At 39.7% G+C, this 21,376-nt stretch overlaps 1 protein-coding gene across 3 annotated transcripts in view; it reads left to right on the top strand.

Moving 5' to 3' along the window:
- The window catches only part of LOC108037380 (hemicentin-2), a 108,062-nt gene that overhangs the window by 67,008 nt on the left and 19,678 nt on the right, over positions 1-21,376 (top strand). Inside the window, exons 4-8 of one of the 3 annotated variants that reach the window (XM_044460248.1) lie at positions 3,361-3,621; positions 3,928-4,124; positions 14,898-17,141; positions 17,478-18,164; positions 20,563-20,916. In XM_044460248.1, the coding sequence (XP_044316183.1) occupies positions 3,361-3,621; positions 3,928-4,124; positions 14,898-17,141; positions 17,478-18,164; positions 20,563-20,916 (3,743 nt within the window). Of the gene's footprint in view, positions 1-3,360; positions 3,622-3,927; positions 4,125-14,897; positions 17,142-17,477; positions 18,165-20,562; positions 20,917-21,376 lie in introns of those variants that run through there. The other 2 variants (XM_017113937.2, XM_044460247.1) reach the window with 2 other exon arrangements.

The following is a 21,376-nucleotide window of genomic DNA, read 5'->3' as shown; positions in this document are numbered from 1 at the left end:
AATTATCCGCACATATCGTTGAGGGGGCGTAAAGGGACGATTGAGGGGTGTGGCACCCCATCGTCCTTGCCACGCGTCAAATTTGGCGCGTTTACATTTTTTCCCCCATCGGCTCCCCTTTATGCTTTTTTTTTGCACGTTAAAGAAAAATGTTTCCTTTAAATAGGGAATTTGTTATTTAATTATGTTTGCTTAGGATTTTAGTTAATAAAGGTTGTTACCAAAGTTACCAATTTTTAATCGATTAAATGAAATATCAATTTATGTTTTTTTGCAAATAATTTAGTTTTTGGGATCTTTTGAAGTGATCTGATTTTTTTGAAAACATTTTTTAAAATCCTTACGAGTATTCCAAAGGCCTTTATAAGTTGGTTCCTTAGTCGGACTTTTTAATCTGCTCCTAATAATCGAGAGTTTCCTAAATCTATAGATGGTTTTTTTTCAAGTGCTAAAACTTTCTCATTGAAAGAAAGCGTGGAGAAAAAGTTTATTACTTTCTGGAGACGACTCCTTGGCATGCGAAACTGTTGGAGAAAAAAAAGAAGAGCCAAAGCGGCGAAGGATGTCCTGGCAAATTGAATTACATGAGACATGAGACGGGTAACGAAGAAAAAGAGCCATAAGACTTCGATACTAAACCGATAATAACATAATCAGCCCACACCCCCTTCCCCGACTTGCCGCCGCCCATGACCAACTATAAAGTGAGCTTTAGTTACCGTTAACAAGCCAAGTGGCTTGCCTCAGGTTCTCCCCCCAATTTCCCGGGCTCTTCTCCTCCTTACGCCTCATCTCACTCGATTGATAGTGGGGAAAAGTTTGCGAGCCGAGCTGGCCAGCCGAGTTTTCTCTTGTCTTTTGTCTGTCAAAAGAGGCAACACTGTGCTGCAAGGAAAATTGAGGAAACTTTCTGCATAATGAGAAATTTAAGATTTGCTTGATAATTAAGGTTTTTTAAAATGGTTACAGGATATCCAGGAGCTTGTAGATTGGGCAACAAGTTTTTGTTGCTTTGAGCCGAAGAACGGGTTTATTCATAATTAAAAAGAACATAAAACCGTGATTGTGTGATCAAAACGCAGCTATAAAACAAAAATTGTATCTAAATTTCAGTAGTCCTTAAACACTGTTTTGTTAAGAAAAACTTATGTATCCTGGAATTGTTTTTTCCACCATACTACTAACAAATTAAAAGACACGATTTAAGCTCAAGACATTTGTTTTTGAAAGGAAAATGGCCTGAAATGTAATCTACAAAACGACTACAGTCTTTTTCCAATTACCATAGACATGTAGGTCAGTGTAATTGTTCAATACTTTCCGTGAAGTGGTTCGTGCATGTGGGTGGGCCGCCTTGTTGTGTTCACTGAGGCAAAAGGAGGCATTGCCATGTAATTGGCAACAATTTGCATAACAATTCAGCGACTGTTTTGCATAAGTCCTGCGACGATGCAACATAATAACCGAAGGAAGAAGAACAAGGATGGGGATGCTGCGCAGGAGGCAGAAGTACAGCACTTACGTACACATTAGAAATTCCTTCTTTTCGAGGCTGCAAGGACATCAGAGGCCTACTGGCAGAGGCAATTATGTGCTTCACATACACGACTCCTATTTCCCAACCCCATTTTCCATCCATTTCCCTCGCAGTTTCCACCAGCTCTTAAGTATCCTTTCAAGACAGCCTGCTGCCTTGTAAAAGTCGCTGCCGGAAATGCCAAGGCGAAAGCTGTAGGCAAAAAAAGAAAACCTAAAGAAATCTCAGCCTGAACTACGAAATGCAACCATTGCATCTCCACTTTCCCATTTCATTTTTTAGCACACACATACACATTTCTCTGGGAGAGTTATCAAAATTGAACATTTTTTTTATGTTATTTTTTGAGCTCCAAAAAAAATTTGCATCTTGTTGCACTGCCTCTGAAAAAGTTTATAAGATCCACTTTAATAATGTCGAGTGCTTGATTTCTGGCACGCCTCTGCTGCAGCAATCGGCCCATTTTCCTTGCCAGAAAATTTCATCATAAGAAATTAAAACTTAAACACAAAAGCCAAAGCATGAGCAAGAAAAAAGGAACATTACGATAGATGTAATATTTTTAAGATAAAATAAAAAATTATATTAACATACAGATAAATACGAAGTTTGCAATTTGTGTTTATTTCGAGTTTATACAATTTTTTTTTGAGCTGGTGCATCAAAAAAAATTTTAATTTTAGGCTTCAAGAGCAAAAGTTTTTTTTTGACTGTCAAGTATACATACCTTTAGCACTAAGGAAATATAAAATGAAATGGAATGCCGCGGATATATTCAACAGTTTCGTAGCTATTACGCTTGATTGAGTTTTTCCATTTGGTTTTAGCAAGTCAATCCAACATTTACCCCCCTTATCCCATCTTCGAGGTACTACCAGCCATGTTAAATTAATAAAAATGTAATGCCCAAGAAAAGACCCTAGGCACCAGAGTCCGGCACAAGAATTGGGCTAATAAATTTACAAAAATGAGTTCGACGCTTAATTTGCCATGAGCATTTTTCATTTTATTTCGCGCCGGGCTCGGAACATGGCTTTTAAGCCCCACCAAAATGAAATCGAGGGAAAACCCAAAGGCAAACACACACACTGACTAGCGAAAACATGGAAAACAGAAGGCGAACGAAAATGAAAATGAACAACAAGCTGAAGTGAGTGGAGGGAAATTGTGGAGGAAGGGGAAGCTACTTAACGAAAACAAGTGAGGAGAAATTTATTTCCGAGGATCTCAAGAGCACGGACTGCAGGATGCTCTGCTTTGTATGGAGAATGTTGTTTTGGGAAGTATTTAAGCAGGATTTTGCTCAAGAGATTTTGAGTTCATCATGCAAGGATTTAAATTATTAATTTTATATTCTGAAGTTCAATTAAAGATTTATAAGCACATTCTGGGGTGTCACAGAAATCTCTGACGGCTTTCGGAATCTCACTGAATCTGGAGAGATTTTGATGTGTTTCGGATAACATTTCAGGAATAAGAAAGTTTTTGGAATGACTGATTTAAAATCGTTAATTTACAATTCATTGCATTACCTTTTTTCTCCAATAACGAACTGAACCGTTTGCGGATACTCTACCTGACCACCAGAGCATTAACTTCGCAATAATACGTAAATATATGCGTACCTACGTACCTATAAACAAATATAAAAATAAATAAATATATAAAAATATGTATGCAGCTGCTGTAAATCAACAAAAATTGGCGTAGTCAATTTACATAAAGTAAAAGTTTTCCTCCCAGTTGCCATACTAAACAAATATTTTCAAGTCTTTATTCAGAACTCATTGCTTATTTTCTCTTTTCGTTTTGTTTACTTTTAGCTTGGACTTTCGACCGAGTCGTGGAATTTATGATCTGCAAATCAAGAACACGTCTTATAATCGGGATAATGGACGCTTTGAGTGTCGAATCAAGGCGAAGGGGACGGGAGCGGATGTCCATCAGGAGTTCTACAATTTGACGGTGCTGACAGCTCCTCATCCTCCGATGGTCACTCCCGGAAATTTGGCAGTGGCCACCGAGGAAAAGCCGCTGGAATTGACTTGCAGCAGTATTGGTGGTTCACCGGATCCAATGATAACGTAAGGGACTTCTTATTTCATTTTCTAAACAATTTTAATAAAAGAAGGACATGGTTAAGGTTCCAACATAGTTTTTGTTTTATATTAAACTTCATATGTAGATCTAAATTTCTCTAAGCAAAACCAATTCTTTTCCCAGCTGTATCATTTTTTTATAGTTCCCTTTTGGTTCTGTGGTAAAGTAAATCACTTAACGGGCGGTCGCCTTCATTAATAATCCTTCTCCGGCACATGGTTGCCATTCCTCTTTCCTTTCCCCCATTTTTTGGCACTAAATCGTGGCTATCACTTGTATATTTTTTGCAGCTGGTACCGGGAGGGCAGCACCGTGCCGCTGCAGTCGTATGCGCTGAAGGGCGGATCGAAGAACCACTATACCAACGCCACCCTGCAGATTGTTCCCCGAAGGGCCGACGATGGCGCCAAGTACAAATGCGTTGTCTGGAATCGTGCCATGCCCGAGGGTCATATGCTGGAGACCAGCGTCTCGTTGAATGTCAACTGTGAGTAGTTGGGCTTTGGGCTTGCATGGCGAAAAATATCTATATACTTGAAATATTTTTCATTTGAATACACAAAATCAATTAAAATCAAAGATATCTCATGGGATTTGAACTAACGTTGCTAGTTCACCAATGAATTTTAAAACGTTAAGGAAAGCAAAACCACTTATATTTACCAAACGCTATCGAAAGTATTGATAAAGTGTCACCAAGTGTCAAATGGACACAGGTAGCTTGTTATTTTCAATATATTTCTGGATTATGACAAGATCTGCATAATTTAATTTGAAATATGCAACTGAAATTTTTAAAGTTTTTATCTCAGTGCGAATTTCGGGTGGTGTGGTGACCATGATAAAGTAAAATTGGTGGGTCAGTCTGGGTCAAAGCGGCAAAAAATACAATTTACGGCTTGAGGCCGAGAAATTTTTTTTAATAGCATAACTTTTTTTATATGGCACAAACGAATTTGGTTATGAAGTTTGCTTTAGGACGGCTATAAAGTAAAAAGATTTATAGCAATTGCTTACTTAATACTAAAGAAAACTGGATGTTGAGAATGACAACCGCTTAAATATAAGTGAAAACTTGGATAACAAATAATCTTATCTAAAAATACATTAAAAATGTTGTCATAAAATTTAAACTCTACCAAATTTTTAGTCGATCTAATTTAATTGTGCCCTGATTTTCATTAATAATACAATTTTTTAAGCAAATATTAATAAAGTAATATATCATCCAGAAACATAGCAATCCTCTTAAACATGAGAATAACAGAACACAGAAACAAATTCGTTAGATGGCAAAAGAAGATAACTTAATTATGTTGCACTTCATTTAAAGCAAATAAATTTATTTGCCTCGAAAACTTGGTCAGAGGTAAGCCGAGTAATTTCCAAGGCAAAACCGACAAACTTGTTTTCCAATTCTCATCCTTCATTTTTGCCATTTCTTTTGTAATTAAAGTTTGGCAACTGCGTTATGGGAACATGTGTTGTTGTCGCATGATCAACGTGACCAAAAAGCCAAGCAGATGATACGACACACATAAAGTGTCTGCCACCCGAAAATACTCCCCAAAATCCCGCACACGAGCACTTGATTGTTAGTTATTGGACCACAACAACAGAAATCTGCTGCAGAATGACCGGAGCTTCAACTTGTCATATTAGTTGGCAACTTTAGCCCCCCTCTTAGTTCCAAAAACATCACAACACATTTGAGGCGGATATTAAATTTTCGGGACAACGCGACGTATGCGCAATCTACCTGTCACCGCGCGCTGCATTTAATAAAAATCACTAGCAATGACATGTTACGGAATCTGCATAAAATTTATGCAATCAAATAAAGTAACAAACTAGCAATAAAAGGCAAAAAAATACAAATATATTTTCAGTGGGTGGTTAGGAGAAGGCAAAGTGGAGTAGAGCCGAGCTTGCCACAAATATATTCATAGGAAAACATAAATTGCAGTCATTTTTATACACGCCGGATTTGTGGCCGCAAAAGCAGACAACAAGAACAACTCATATATGTTTATATATATAAATGTCTCCTATATATATGTGTGCTATGTGTGTGAGAAGCACAGTGTCGTCAGCGTAACAAATATTTATAGTCTTTTCTGTATGAAAGAAAAAAGGAAGTTAAAGTAACTAACTAGAATGTTGTTTATTTGACTAAAAGGTACTCATTAGGTGTTTTTTTTCGATTTCAAACTTTATATTTCAAAATAATTCTCTAGAAAAAGTTCGAAACTAATTTTGAAACATTATGCAATGAAAACTACTTAAATAACTTATTTAGTCCTTAGAAAATGTAAGGTAAAAATGACAAACAAATATCCTTAAGAGGACTTTAGAAGAAGGAAAAATTCATGTGGTTACTGGGTACAAAAAAGGCCAAAGAAAACCAACCAAAACGGGAGAAACCGGGCCAAAACAAACACCAAACAGAACAAGAATAAATGACAACAGCCAAGTGGTTAAATAAAGGGAAAGCGGAGAATCCCAAAAGTAGAACTCCTTTTATTGCTGTTTGCAGGCGTGGCAAATGCAATTTTTCGGCGTGTGCCAGGACGACTTGCTGCTATTTATGGGGCTCATTTAAAATCCATTAGCAGCCAGTCAGGCCCCCTTGAATGTTTGCCCAACATTTTGAACCCCCGAGAGCTAAGTCCCGGGTCAAAAGTGGGCCTCCAAGGTGCATTTATGTGGATGGAGCCTTCGGGTTTGGCAAGTTTCAGCAGCAGCAGCCACATCAACAAACTTTGGTCTGCTATTTGCGGGACGTTCGACAAGAACAATTGAATTTGCAGCGGCGTTTTGGCTTTTCAATGGCTTCTAAAACGCCTGCAGGCGAGCCATAAAGACCAAAATCCAAAATCCAAGCCAATCAAGTACAGTTTGACAGTCATTGTTGATAGAACGCCTGCGGGAGAACGGCAATTTGGGTCCCTAAATTGTAAGTTCTGCATTAACTGGCTAATTTTGATGGCCGCGCTTTAAGAGGTGAAGTTTTAGGATATTCTGAGCTAATCAATCTTTATCAATACCAATGTACCTAAAATGTGTTACTTTCAATATGAGTGGCACCAAAATAGCTTTTAGGTTTTCGCGTAACATGTTCAATAAAAAACGTTTCCTGATTTCTTCCTGATTAAAAGTTCACGAAGTAAAAAATCACCTTCCTAATTTCCTAATGTTGCTTGGACCCAAAAAGAATTTTGGTTGCTCTGCAGTTTGATAATCATTGGATGACAGCTGCGTTGGGTCATATATGAATGCGAGGAAAAGACTACGTTGTCTCATGATTGTGATTGTGATTGATAAGCATTTGATGGCACAAGAGAACGAAAGGGAGAAAGCAAAGTAAAGAAAGTAAAAAATAGAACGGAAAATGGGAAACAGAGGAAGCATCAGCTGACAAATGGCAGGGCAATTTTTTAATTGAAAATGTTTGCATGAATTCTAAAAAGCGCTGCCAATTTCATTCGATTCATATGTGTCGGACTGCCATCTCTATCTTGCCGTAACCATGCTTCTTCTGATGAACAGTTGCTAACAAAATATTAGAGATTTCCAGAAAATTATAAAAAAAATTTTAAAGTTTATTTTACATTCAAGAAACTTAGATTCGAATCATATGTTTACAGGATTATATTTCGAGTATTTTCAACTATTATAATTTACTAAATAAAGCGGTGTATATCCTGAAAATGTCAGGACAATTGAGTACAATGATCGATAACCTTTCAGAAACTGTAACTTTAAAATATGTTACTTAAAACACTAAAGCAGTAAAAATTAATATATTCCTAGAACTATTATTACGACTGCAGCTGTTTATATAGCAACATATATCTCAGTTTGCCGTTTCGCTTTGTTTATTTCACTCTCTTCGCTGTTTGTGTGTGTGCGATGCGTGTTGTGCCTGCATTTGATTGATTTATGCCAGAAGCAACGAAAACAAAATAAAAATTGCAAAAAAATAACCGAAATACACGAAAAAATTGAGAGAGAAAAATAGCAAAAAACAAAAGACAAATAAAGCATATATATTTTTGGAAAATAAACTCCCAACGCGTCATGTTGTCAGCGAGGCGACTTCTCGTCGACCGTTGAGTGTTTTATAACGTGCGAAAATTCCCAAATGAAATTATTGAAAATGTCTCTGGGCCCGCGCTTTTTCTGTTTTTCCTAGATGGATTCAGAAAAATATGGCTTCAAAGAGTGAGGCGGTGCGGCTGGGTGGCACTCGAGTGGGTGGCAAGGCCATCAAATTGCGCATACGCAACGTGGCCACGCATAGACAAAACACGAGGGCGCCGCCATCGCCTTGTCAACTTGGCACAGTTTGCTGCACACGTGAGAGGCACGTTCCATCTTGCAGTCCCCTCACCATCACCACTCCAGCGGGGCTTTGCAAATGCAATCTCCCACCCAAAACCCCCAACCCTCCCCTTCGAATAACACACAGGTGTGTCGGCCTGCACGTGACTTTTGTTCAGTTGCATGCCCCGCACGTAATAAACCTTTGCCATGCCTCTGCCACCCAAATAAATCCCCACACTTTTCATACCCGGAATTTTAGGAGAACTACGCGTAGAAGGGTACCTATAAGTCATCTGAATATAAGAGAGAATTTTAACAAAATACTTATTTGTAATTTGAAATTGGCAAAATATTTTAACTAGAGATGATATAAAATCCGTATGTAAATTCTTGTTAAATGATAATTCTGTTAATAAAAAGATATAAAATGAAAGATGATTACAAATCAGAGCTTCTTTTCCTATAAAAAAAGGGGCATCCCGTAGTCTGCCAAAACCTTTGCAACTTTCTTTTCTTTTCGCTTTTTTCGGAGTCCTTGGCCAAAAAGTCGCCGGCGACGAAGACAAACAGCACTCATGTGTCGCGGGCCGCTGAAGTGGAAAGCAAACCCGTTGAAAAGACATTTCAATTTGAATAAAAAGATGCTTCTTCGTGTGTGTGTGTGTGGTGCAATAGTGCTCAGGTGTGCAGCATGCAAATGTCGAATGACAATAATGCGCATTAGCCAGAAGATTGCCCGAGCAAACAGAACCGGAAATGGCAGTTGAAAACGCCCACAAATTGGTTTTTTATGGCCAAAAATGTTACAATAAAATTCTAGTTTTTTTAAGGTTGTCAAACAGTTGGTTGTCTTTAAAAACGTTATGAATATATCTTATTTATACATTTTTTTTGATTTTAGATTTATGTTTTTGTCCTTATAAATTTATACTTTGGTATGATATGTTTTGATATATCTTTAATTAATATAATTTAAATAATTCAAAATATTTTATAGATTTTATACAATACATATGTTTTCGGTTATGATATTTGCTTTCCTTGTCGACTAATTGTAAGCTCAGCGGAATCGTTTTTGAGACCATTAGCAGCTTTTCCCAACACCCAATTCGCACATCTATCGGTAATTGTGGTGCAGTCGCAGCAAACCACATCGCACCACCATCGACACCTTGACACGACAGCCAAACACTCTCTGGAAACGAACCACGGGGCCACACCAAATCCCAATCACAATCACATCTCAGTAAAGTCAGCACGTCTCGAGATTCGAGTCTTGCCAATATCATTGGAATGGCAGGAGACTCGTGGCTTGTCCTTTTTGATTATGCCACTGCCGGGCTACACAAGAGCCAGGAAAAAAAAGGAAACAGAGGGAAAAACCGGTAAGGGGGGCTGGAAAAATCAAGTAAGCGACGTCTGCTGACTTGGCTACACGAAAACCTTTTTACACCAGGACGGGAGCCGAAAGTCGGGCTAATGCTGCACACAATTGCAATTAGTGTCAGTGCCGGGCAATGTCAGCCAACTGTTTTTGGTCTGGCTTTCGGTTATTGGCCCGCTCCTTGGCCATTTGCATAACCACAAAAGGAATGCGGCTGGCGACGAAGACAAACCAAAATTTCTGCTCAGCAATTCTTGTTACACTTAAGAAAACCATATTTAAGACTTTTAAAATGCAATTCTCCTTTTCAAATTTTTTCCTTCTTTTAGAAAAAACAAATAAAAAAACAATATAAAATAAATAATTCCTGGTTATATATATGTATATGTTTACCGAAATAAAATTTGAGTGGAAAACATAATATTATGAAATTTAAATGTAAAGTATTTTCTCGGTGTGCGCTTGTACATTTTTCTGTTGGCTATTTTTGGGGACTCCCCCTCAGTTTTCTTAAGCTGGTTTGAAGTTTTTCGGACTTCTTTCGTCCAAGTTTTAAATTTCTGGCTTTTAACAGCATTTTAATGAATGCAGCATTGTTGTAGTGGACCCAGCTAGACTTCGGACTTTTGAGTGCTCCACTTCAGTGGAAGAACTCTCAACTTGAGACTTTTCGAGTGACCGACGCAAAGGTAGCTGAAAAAACTTTAAGCCGCTTTAAGCGCAAATTATAGAAACAAATGTTGCGTCAAAGGATTCTTCTGGTCGAGTGTTTTGCGGGTGTCCTGTGCTTGAGCTTAACAGCTTTTGTGACAAAAGCAAATTAATTGCTTTGCCCAATTTCAATTAACTGCACTCCACTCTTTTTGGTTCGCCCAACACGGCAACTTCATCATCGACCGCAAGTGCTCCAAAGGACTTGGCCACTTGTTTTTGTTTTCGCAGTACTCACTGTAGTCGCTACAGCGTCCAAAGCCAATTCAATTAATTTCCACCAGCCATATGACACCTATGGACCAGTGCACATAGCGCAATCAAGTGCACAATGAAGTGACTACCCCCTTTTTCCGAACTGACCCCCTTTTTTCGCACGGGCCCAAAAAAGTATGCTATAGTTTTTATAAGCCATCGATTGCGGGCCACAAAAGTGGGCCAAAACTGTGGTGGTGGCGAAATATTCGCAGCATAATGATTACACTCTCGTGCGGCCATCGCTTGATTTATTTTAAATCCGTTTGTATATATTGATCATTTGGAGGATGTGGCATTTTCAGTGGGCTTTTGTTGAAGCTGGCAGAATGGCAACCATTATGCTAAGTCTGAAAGTATGGTGTTTGTATACTTGCTTACAAAATATATAAATATTTTTTGCAATCACTTTTTAAATGTTCTTTTAAAATACTAAAAAGAACTAAAATATTTTATTTAATTTAAATATAAGAGTAATGAAATAATACAGATAAAGTATATAAACTATAATACATGAAGAGTATATAACATATTAAATTTATTTATTTTCATATTTTCTTAAATGTTATATCATATTCTTTCTAAGTTATTAATTTTACCACCCCCTATCTCACTTTTACCCAAAAAAATCTGTGCTACCAGTCATTTTCTTAATTTCAACGAATTTTCCCCCTGGCATTTCGATACTTATTTTTTTTGGCCGCTGAAAGGCCAGAGAAATGTGCTGAAATTGGGGAAAGCGTGGAAATGCGGGTGGTGGTTAGGTGTTGAGAGCACGCGCGCCGGAAGTCACGTGATGTGTTCACTGTGACACGTACGCGACAGCAGGCAAAGGAAGAAGGAGCAGAAGGATCGGCCGCAGCTGCATCTCTGCCGCTTTCCCTTCGTGCCATCTCCTTTGGCTTGCCGCCTTTGTCGGTAGTAACTTTTCAATTTGGACAAGATGGAAAGCAGGGGCGGAAAATGCCAGCTGAACAAAGGCAGCAACTGCAGGTGGAGTAATAACCACACTGCAAAAAAATCTTAAATATATTTGTCATCTCTATTTATATTCAGGCTCAGCACGAAAACCCCTTTTAAATATTTATTAAACAAACAAAAGATTGATTAAAAATTTCATTTTTTATAAAACTTTTTACAATGATTACTTTATTTAATGAAATGTAAAATTAATCTTAAAATCAATAAATTTCATATTTTAAAGAGTCAGTTAAATGGCTAGAAATATGATGTTCAATATGTTCATATGATTAAGTAAGGTTAATGATATTTTTTCCGGTACCACGTTGGCGAGTTATGACCAGAGAAAAGCTTAAAGCCAAACTGCAAACTCGACTCATTAAAATCACTCCGAGCAGGTGTGTGTGATACATCCTGAAACAGCAAACCAGAAACCAGCAAGCCGGCTACAACAAAAAAAACCCGACTTCGGCCCAGTTCCGGGTTAAATAATTAAATTTCGCTGCAAAAATGGCCAGCGGGCATAAGTTACGCCACGGCCAACGCGGCGTATGCGCAACGTTTCATTTTTATTTAACGCTGCCTAGCCGGAAGCCAGGATCTCGTCGAGTCGGCTTGGGTTTTGGTTGCGGATTGGGATTGCGTTGGGTTTACGACGGGTGGGTTATGTTTGGGTGGTCGGTGGTGCAGGTACTTCGTGTGGTGCAGGTGGAGCTGCAGGTGCAGGAGCAGCATATTTCACGGCACTAATGTAGCCGGTCATAAAATCAAAATGTGCACGGCGAAGGAGTGCCGTAATATGGCAGGGGAAAAGGCTGGGGGGGGGGGGGGTTTCTAGGCGTAGCGGTAGGCGTGCCAGCATATATGTGAACAAGGTCCAACCCAGGTAACTCATTTAAAAAATTGTGAGAAAAAATATGCCACCCCAGTTAGGGATCATTTTAAAACTCATGAATGTAGAATGCTCTTTCTTTTATTTTCGGAACAAAAACATTATGCAAGTGAAATAAGAGTTCGTAAATATTTTCCATTAAATAACATCAGCAGTTTAATTATCCTTTATTGCATTCTTTTAGCTATTTATTTGTTGCGATCTACCCATTTCACTTATTTTTAGGAAGTCTTATCCCACTTTCTTTAATTAACTAAACTCATTCCCATCAAGTTTTTACTTATTATCCATCAAATTCCATTCCTAGAGAAACAACAATTATTTCTTGGTATTTGAGATTTTATTCAACAAATACCAACCACAAATCTTTATGCCCCAACTCAAGAAATTGAATTAATTTTTTCAACTTTCTTACATATTTTTTGCTGTTATAAAACTATGCAAAAAAAGAGAAACCATGGTAAATGTCAGGACAGCGAGAGTTCTGGACTGGGATACTACTTCGGGGGGGCGGGTAAAGATGGGCGTGGCAGCAACACCCCGACATCAGCGTGAAACTACATGGATGGCTGGGCATGAAAATGCCCCGAGGGTTCCTCCATAAATGGGAGGGTTTTGGGAAGGGGTGGAAACAGCATGTGTTGAAATGCAAACTTGATTTTTTCCTTCCTCCGCCGCGGTGGCTTCTGTTTTTCTGGTCTGAGCTCTGCTCATTAAATTTTATTTTATAATTACACACACCAGCAAACACACACAAGCACTAGCATACGCACACGCACACCAGCACACACAGTACCCCTCATTTAGGAGTTAGGCTTTAATGTTTTCGGGCGACGCGTAATTGGGTTTTGGATAACGCAGCATTTTTCTTCGCTTTTTTTTGCAGGGTATGTATAGTGGAAAAATATACGTTTCGGTACAAAAAAATTGGAAAAAACTTTTTGCTTAGAATATAAAATTTAGCAGATATAGATTCTGTTGAAAGAAAAAAACAAAAAAAAAGAAGCATAAAATAAATAAATATAGCACACAACATTTTGTAATTATAGTTGGTTATTATCAATAACCTTTTTTTATATATTTTCTTTAGTTTACAAAACATTAAAATAATGGTGCGTAGAGTACCGCAGGATATTTATAATTTTTATAGCCTTATTTACATACATTATTTTATAGCTTAACTTAAGGTTAACAGGGGTTAAAATATATTTTTTTTAATTTACAGAACCTCCAACCAGCTAGAGTAATTCTTGGTCTAGAATATAGATTGCACTTATTTTGTTCCTGACCATTTGGTTAGTCCCCGGAGTTTAGACCATGACGCAGGCAAATTTACTTTGCTTCACGAATTAGAACCAACAAAAACAATTGGGCGAAATGCTGGCCCGCCAACAACAATGGGCTATATCAGCTGTAATCGCAGGGGAATGGGGAAAAGCGGGTGTTCGGTGTGGAGGTGCGAGGTCGGAGGTCAGACTCCGTTCAGTTGGGCAGACGGTGATTAAACTAAAGTGTTCGAAAGTTAATTGGCGCAACAACAACAGCAACAATTATACTTAGCCACTATTATGCCTCACGCTTGACTGAACGCGCTTTTCATGGGGTGGGAAAATGGGCGAAAAGGGGGTAGTGCCATAGATTCGATACGGAATGAAACTAACGGCACTTAAACCAAATGACCAAAGCGCACGACTAAAAGTCAGTAAAATGTTCGAGCATCGAGGAGTTACGGGGAAGGTGACGGTTTCCTCCGACATTTGGAAATGGGAAAAGTTGGCAGATAAATGACAGATAAAGACAGCCCAAAGTGAGAATCGAATAAAGTGTAGTGGTCTTGTTATTGTCGACGTTTCAATTATGCTTTCCAATTGAGCAAGCCTTAATTGTTTTGTCATAAAAAAATAACTGCCATTGATAGGTTATTCCATAGACAGTTAGTGTCAAAATAATATTATAATAAAAAGACAAGGATTATTTGAAATAATTTTACTTATTGGTAAAAATAATAATTGCATACATAGATCATTATCATTATGTCCCATAGTCCTATAAACTATTCTTTAATAAAATGAATAGATAAGCCTGTATAAAAATCCAAATATCAAATTACATATTTTTTATGTTTTTTTTATTTTATTTTCTACAACTGAACTGAACATCAACCACTGTAAAGGACTCACCAAAATACTTGCGGCAATTTCTAGGCCATTTCCCTAATACACATCCCAGTCAACATACATTGTTTTTTTGTTCCACAAAATGGCATTATTTAAAAATGTCGATGGGTCACGCTGAACTCGTCAACGTCCTTCAATGGAATAAACTGTATTTTTTTGCTGCCCGGGACAATGTTGCCGTCGTCGTGTAATTGAAAACGGTTATTGACAAGTTAATGGCCCAAACAACTAGCCAACTAAGGGGATCTAAACTAGCTACTGTAATTGCCTATTTGTATGCTAACCCAAATGAACCGAAAAAATAACTGCAGAAAGAGTGAATAAATTATAAGCTATGCTGCCCACGATTCTACTAATATGTTTGCTGTTTTTATTGGCATGCTGATGTTAACTTGTTTTACATAAATTCTAATAGTCAAGATTATCTAAATTATAAGGATATAAGGCAGGCGGTCTTATAGTTTTTGAAACGCACTGAAAAAAATTGTAAAAAATATAACGTATTTAGTAATATATTCTACTAAGTTATTTAATTTATTTTATCCCATTTTTCAGATTACCCTCGCGTAGAGGTGGGCCCCCAAAATCCTCTGCGAGTGGAACGCGATCATGTGGCAAAACTGGAGTGTAGAGTGGATGCCAAGCCGATGGTCAGCAATGTTCGATGGTCTCGCAATGGTCAATATGTGAGTGCCACGCCCACACACACTATATATAGAGTGAATCGTCATCATGCCGGGAAATACACCTGCAGTGCGGACAATGGTTTGGGCAAAACCGGGGAAAAGGATATAGTTCTGGATGTCCTTTATCCCCCGATTGTGGTTATAGAATCGAAAACCCACGAGGCGGAGGAGGGAGAAACTGTTTTGATTCGTTGCAATGTCACCGCAAATCCTACACCCATTAATATTGAATGGTTGAAGGAAGGAGCTCCCGATTTCCGATACACGGGAGAGCTTTTGACCCTGGGTTCTGTGAGAGCTGAACATGCTGGCAACTATATTTGCCGATCGGTGAATATAATGCAACCATTTAGTTCTAAAAGGGTAGAGGGCGTGGGTAATTCCACGGTGGCCTTGTTAGTTCGACATCGTCCGGGACAGGCGTATATAACCCCCAATAAGCCCGTCGTTCATGTCGGCAATGGCGTGACCTTGACCTGTTCAGCAAATCCACCAGGATGGCCTGTTCCCCAATACCGATGGTTCCGCGACATGGACGGTGATATAGGAAATACGCAAAAAATCCTGGCACAAGGTCCCCAATACTCGATACCCAAAGCCCACTTGGGTAGCGAGGGAAAATACCATTGTCATGCGGTGAATGAGTTGGGAATCGGTAAAATAGCCACCATCATTTTAGAAGTACATCAGCCACCTCAGTTTCTGGCCAAACTGCAGCAACACATGACTCGAAGGGTTGGTGATGTGGACTATGCGGTGACTTGCAGTGCCAAAGGAAAGCCCACTCCGCAAATTCGATGGATCAAAGATGGCACCGAGATTTTACCCACTCGAAAAATGTTGTTCGATATAAGAACCACGCCCACCGATGCCGGTGGTGGAGTGGTGGCGGTGCAGAGTATCCTGAAATTCAGGGGCAAAGCCAGGCCCAATGGAAACCAACTGCTGCCAAACGACAGAGGTCTATACACTTGTCTATACGAAAACGATGTGAATTCGGCCAATTCTTCGATGCATTTGAGGATCGAACACGAGCCCATAATCATTCACCAGTACAACAAGGTGGCCTACGATCTGCGGGAATCAGCTGAGGTCGTTTGCCGGGTTCAGGCATATCCAAAACCTGAGTTTCAATGGCAATTCGGAAACAATCCTTCGCCGTTGACCATGTCTTCGGATGGACACTACGAAATCAGTACAAGGATGGAGAATAATGACATATACACTTCCATCTTGAAGATAGCCCACTTACAGCACTCCGATTACGGGGAATATATATGCAGAGCGGTCAATCCCTTGGATAGCATAAGAGCTCCTGTGAGATTGCAGCCCAAAGGAGCGCCGGAAAAGCCGATGAATCTAAAAATCCTCGAGGTGGGTCACAATTATGCTGTCTTGAATTGGCAACCGGGATTCAATGGAGGCTTTACGAACACTAAATACTTGGTGAGCTATAGGCGAGTGACCACGCCCAGGGAGCAGACCTTGTCCGATTGTTCGGGTCACGGTTACATACCCAGCTACCAGATAAGCAGTTCGTCCAGTAACTCCAACCACGAATGGATCGAATTCAATTGCTTTAAGGAAAACCCCTGTAAACTGTCGCCTTTAGATCAGCATCAGAGTTACATGTTCAAGGTTTATGCTCTGAACTCCAAGGGATCTTCGGGCTATTCGAATGATATATTAGCCACCACTAAAGTCAGTAAGATTCCACCGCCCTTGCACGTGAGCTATGATCCCAATTCGCATGTGTTGGGCATTAATGTGGCCGCCACGTGCTTGTCCCTGATTGCGGTGGTGGAATCACTGGTCACTCGGGACGCCACTGTGCCCATGTGGGAGATTGTGGAGACCTTGACCCTGCTTCCCTCGGGCAGTGAAACGACCTTCAAGGAGGCGGTGATCAGTCAAATGTCGAGACCCGCCCACTACACCACGGCCACCACATCGGGTCGGAGTCTGGGGGCAGGCGGAGGGGGTGGTGGCTCGCACCTGGGCGAGGATCGCACCATGGCCTTGGCGGAGACAGCGGGTCCGGGTCCCGTGGTGCGGGTGAAACTGTGCCTCAGGTCCAACCACGAACATTGCGGAGCCTACGCCAATGCAGAAAGTGAGTATTACATAGCTAACAATTTTAATTTTCTATCCCATAATCTATCAAAAAAACAAATTTCTTAATTAGGTCGATACAAAACCCAACATTAATTAGTTTGATATATAAAGTCTTCATATTAAGACTTACTTAATTTTTAACAGCTGTTCCCAAATTTAAATTTCTTCATTAAACAGTAATTTTTGTACATTAAAAAGTTAAAATTAGAGAGACAGTCCAAGGACAATTATATATAAATACTAAATAAATTAATTGGTTGGCCAATTAGGAATACAAAATACTCTATATAAGCCCGAAAATTCCCAAGCTCATCCCATATAATCCCTCTTTCAGTTGGCAAGTCCTACATGCCGCACAAATCCTCCATGACAACCTCTGCGTTGGTGGCCATCGTCATCGCCTCGATTTCGTTCCTGGTCTTCCTGGCCCTCCTCTACGCTTTTTGTCGCTGTCGCCGGAGAAACGCCTCCAAAAAAGAAAGTGGGTCGACGGGAGGAGGAGCCTCGAGTGCCTCGAACACCGGCTCAAATCCAGGAGCCACGGTGGCCAAGGAGTACGACCTTGATCTGGACGCCAGCAGAAGACCTTCGCTTAGTCAGGACCCACAGCAATCGCAGCAGCAGCCTCCACCGCCGCCCCCTTACTACCCCACTGGAAGTCTGGACTCCAAGGACATTGGCAATGGTAATGGTGGGCGGGAACTGACCCTCACCGCCCTCCACGATCCCGATGAGCAGCTGAATATGCAACAGCAGCAGCAGCACCACAATAGCCACGGCCAGTACCAACAGCCCAAGGCCATCCTGGGAATCTACGGGGGAGTGGGCGGTGCGGGGGGCAATGGATCCGGCGGACAGCATCCACATTCGAACGGCTACGGCTATCATGTGACAAGTGCCATCGGCGTGGACGGCGACAGCTATCAAGTGCTGCCCTCCGCCGCCAACTCAGCAACCGGCTCCCACGGACATGGAAGCGGACATGGACATGGACATGGCCACGGACTAGGAGCCGGAGAGTGTGAGTACAGACAGAGCAAAATGTCCAGCCTTGATTAAAAATTACTGAAGTATTTACATGGTTTGGGAAGGTGGTGCTAAATCTATAATTCTGGAATACCAAAAACCTTTTCGGTTGAATTGCAAATTCGTACCAAAGAAATTATCAAAGAAGATATCCTTATCCAAAATAAGTTTAAATTTTAAAAAATTTTAAAACAAGTAATAAATTTTTTTTTTAATATTAAGAAAATGACGTAAATGAAAGCAAACTTTGTCAAGACGAAGATTATATCATTTTGCAGATATTACAAGAGCTAATAATATTATAAAACGACTATATCATAACTTATGAATTCTAGCATTTATGCTTAAAAACAATAGGGTTATATCGATTTTCAAATACATGTTTTGATCGTTTGTTTTAGTCGTTACATTTCAAGAAAATAGAAGACTTATTTTTATAGTAATTTTTAAATTCAGCCACTCCTTCCTCTAGCCTTCACCACCTGTTTCGCTCAGTGTGTAATGCTGGACAGATTTCGTTTCAGCCAGGCGACAACTTATGAAGAGACGTGGCTCTGTGGCTAGAAAAGTGGGTTGCGGATTGGGTTTTTCGGGGGTTTCCGACGTTTTCGGTGGGCGTGTGTGTCTTGATTAAGCGACACATTTTTCGGCGCAGATTTATGGCGGCCATTTCGATGGGGCCCCCTGTTCCCCAGGCCGGAGTTTTTGGCCGTAATTGCATTTCATGTCAATCTAGAGCGGCTGCTCCTCCACTTACCGAGCTACTCATGCAAATGCAGTGCCTCCCCTGTCCACGATTTTCCCACGCTTTTCCCCCGAGCGTGCCACCCGATTTTCCATGCTGTTTGGTGTCGGGCATAAGCAGCTCGCCTTGGCAACCGAAATGACACCAATTGGGAACGCAGAGCGCCACCGGAAACGGAAACGGGAGCGGCTGAAAAGTTGCCGTCGTAATTCCAATTAAGTGAGAATTAAATCGTTAGCCTTCAGCTGGCATTGTCCCTTCGATGTAATGTCCACTGTTCCATTGCCCCGTTTTTAATTGGTCACAAGTCGGATCAAGAGCTTTGAGAAGTCTAATCGGAATTGTGAAGGATTTCTGAAATGGCAGATATGTGTCCTTAATTGTTTTGAGAACGAAACAATTTATTTTAGTTTAAGTATTTTTTCAATCACAGGCATGCAATTAAATTTAATTGTTTATGTAATAGATATACACAAAATGGTCAAAGGAAATGACGATACAATTGATGGGTAGCGATGTCTTGTAAACAAAACAATTTAATCATTTTATTTGTATAAATATAATAAAATCAAATATTTGAGTAAACTGGAGAAGGTTATCTCAGCCATTTAATCAAGCGTAACTTTGGCGTCGAAACAATTTTCGGAATTCTGGATAGAGTTTCTTGAAAGTCATCCAGTTCGCTCTACATATTGCAACTCATTTCTTTTCCTTTTTAGTGCTTTAAGAAACCAGTCGTATTCTTAAGTTTTTTATTCAAGTCGCCAGTTTCACTTGCAAACAAGCTGACAAAACTCAATTAGCAACAAGAACGCGACTAGATGGCTTAGGTGAGCAGATAAAGTACGGACAAAATCGACTTAGAGTTCGACTTCAACTTCAAAAATAAAATAAGCAAATTTAACGCTGTTAAGAAACTTGAATATACAAATTATTTTCTCAAATAATCCCCTTAAAGAGGTCACCACTTAGTCTTTAATCCGATTAGGCCGGAGAACTTAACCCAAACCCGAGAGCATTTCTGCACCTTATTTTGCACCTCTGCCCACCTGAGTTTTTCATCGAAAGGGGTGTTGAACAATAAAGAAAGGAACTCTATTCACACCTAAATGGAAAGCTACAAGTTTGAAAATAAATGGAGGGGTGAGCTCCACTGCGAAAACTAGTTTAAAATGTAGATAAAATATAGGAGATATTTTTTTAATTTAAAATGAATATACTTCTGAACTCAATGCAACTTTGATGAGGTATATTAAAAGTTTAAAAATTTTAAATTTAAAAAGCGATAACCTTAGGTTTCAGTAAAATTTAATAAATGCTCCTAGACAAAATAAGGCTAACGTGGTTTTTTGTCATATTTTGACATCAAATTGGTATGAAAAAATATTGGGTTGTTCAACTTATTATTATTAACTTTAGGTTATTTGTATGTCAGAACTTTTCTCCCAATGTTGCCCCCAAGAATGCATTTTAACTGTGGGTTCCGCGGCTTTTGTTGCGCTTTTCTTGCGTCTCCCTTTTGGCAAGCGTCAACTTAATTACTATTTCTCTGCCCTCGCACATACACACTCATACTCACACACCCACTCACACTCGACAACACACACACTCCCACACACACATTGTTGGTGTGTGGTTGCAACCAAAGCAGGACCACTTGAGGCGATGCCAGCAACATGCAACATCAGTGGCAGCAGCAGCAACATTAACCCAATGCAGCAGCAACATCCAGCACGCGCCAATTTAACGAGCCAACCCACCATCGCCAACACCACCACCAACAACTACAACAACAACAACAACAATCACTCCGACAACAGCACCACCAACAACACCAACAATTGCACCACCCTGAAACGCAGCCATTTGGGAAATAGAGAAAGGGAAAGATCCCAAGTAACCGCAGCCACAGCGGCGACAACAACAGCATTGGCAACCACCATAACAACAACATCTCGTAACGCCAAGGCAGCAACAACAACAACCACACTAGCCATCACAGGTAACACCAGCTACCAGCGACAAGAACCAAAAATAATATAAAAAAAAATCAAAAGGAGAAACTTTCGCACCACACGAGCAAATAAACAAAAAAACCACGCACCGTTTGCACAAAAAGCACCCAAAATAAACGTAATATTTCTGTTGATGTTTCCTCACTAATTGTTGTTGCACTCTAAAATTGTTTTTGAATTTGGAGATATAATTAAAAATATGTAAGGGGATGTGGGGTTTCCATTGGCGAAGCTTTTTTATTAGAGGAAAAAGCATACAAAATCCACTCTGTCCTTTTCACTAATATTTCCAGGACTTTAAAAAGAATTTGCATGAGCAAAGGAAACTATTCTTTTTTTCTGTTCAATTAGAAACAAATAAATCACATTAATAAAATTTTAAGAGTCTCTAAAACTAAAATAAACCTAATGTTGGCAAGGAAAAGAATAAAATTGTGCCAAGAAATT

The sequence above is a fragment of the Drosophila rhopaloa genome, unplaced genomic scaffold (assembly GCF_018152115.1).
Source record: "Drosophila rhopaloa isolate 14029-0021.01 unplaced genomic scaffold, ASM1815211v1 contig_2, whole genome shotgun sequence".
NCBI classification, from domain to species: Eukaryota; Metazoa; Arthropoda; class Insecta; order Diptera; family Drosophilidae; genus Drosophila; species Drosophila rhopaloa.
Note: the sequence above shows the minus strand (reverse complement) of the source record. Positions and strands in the feature narration are given on the sequence as shown.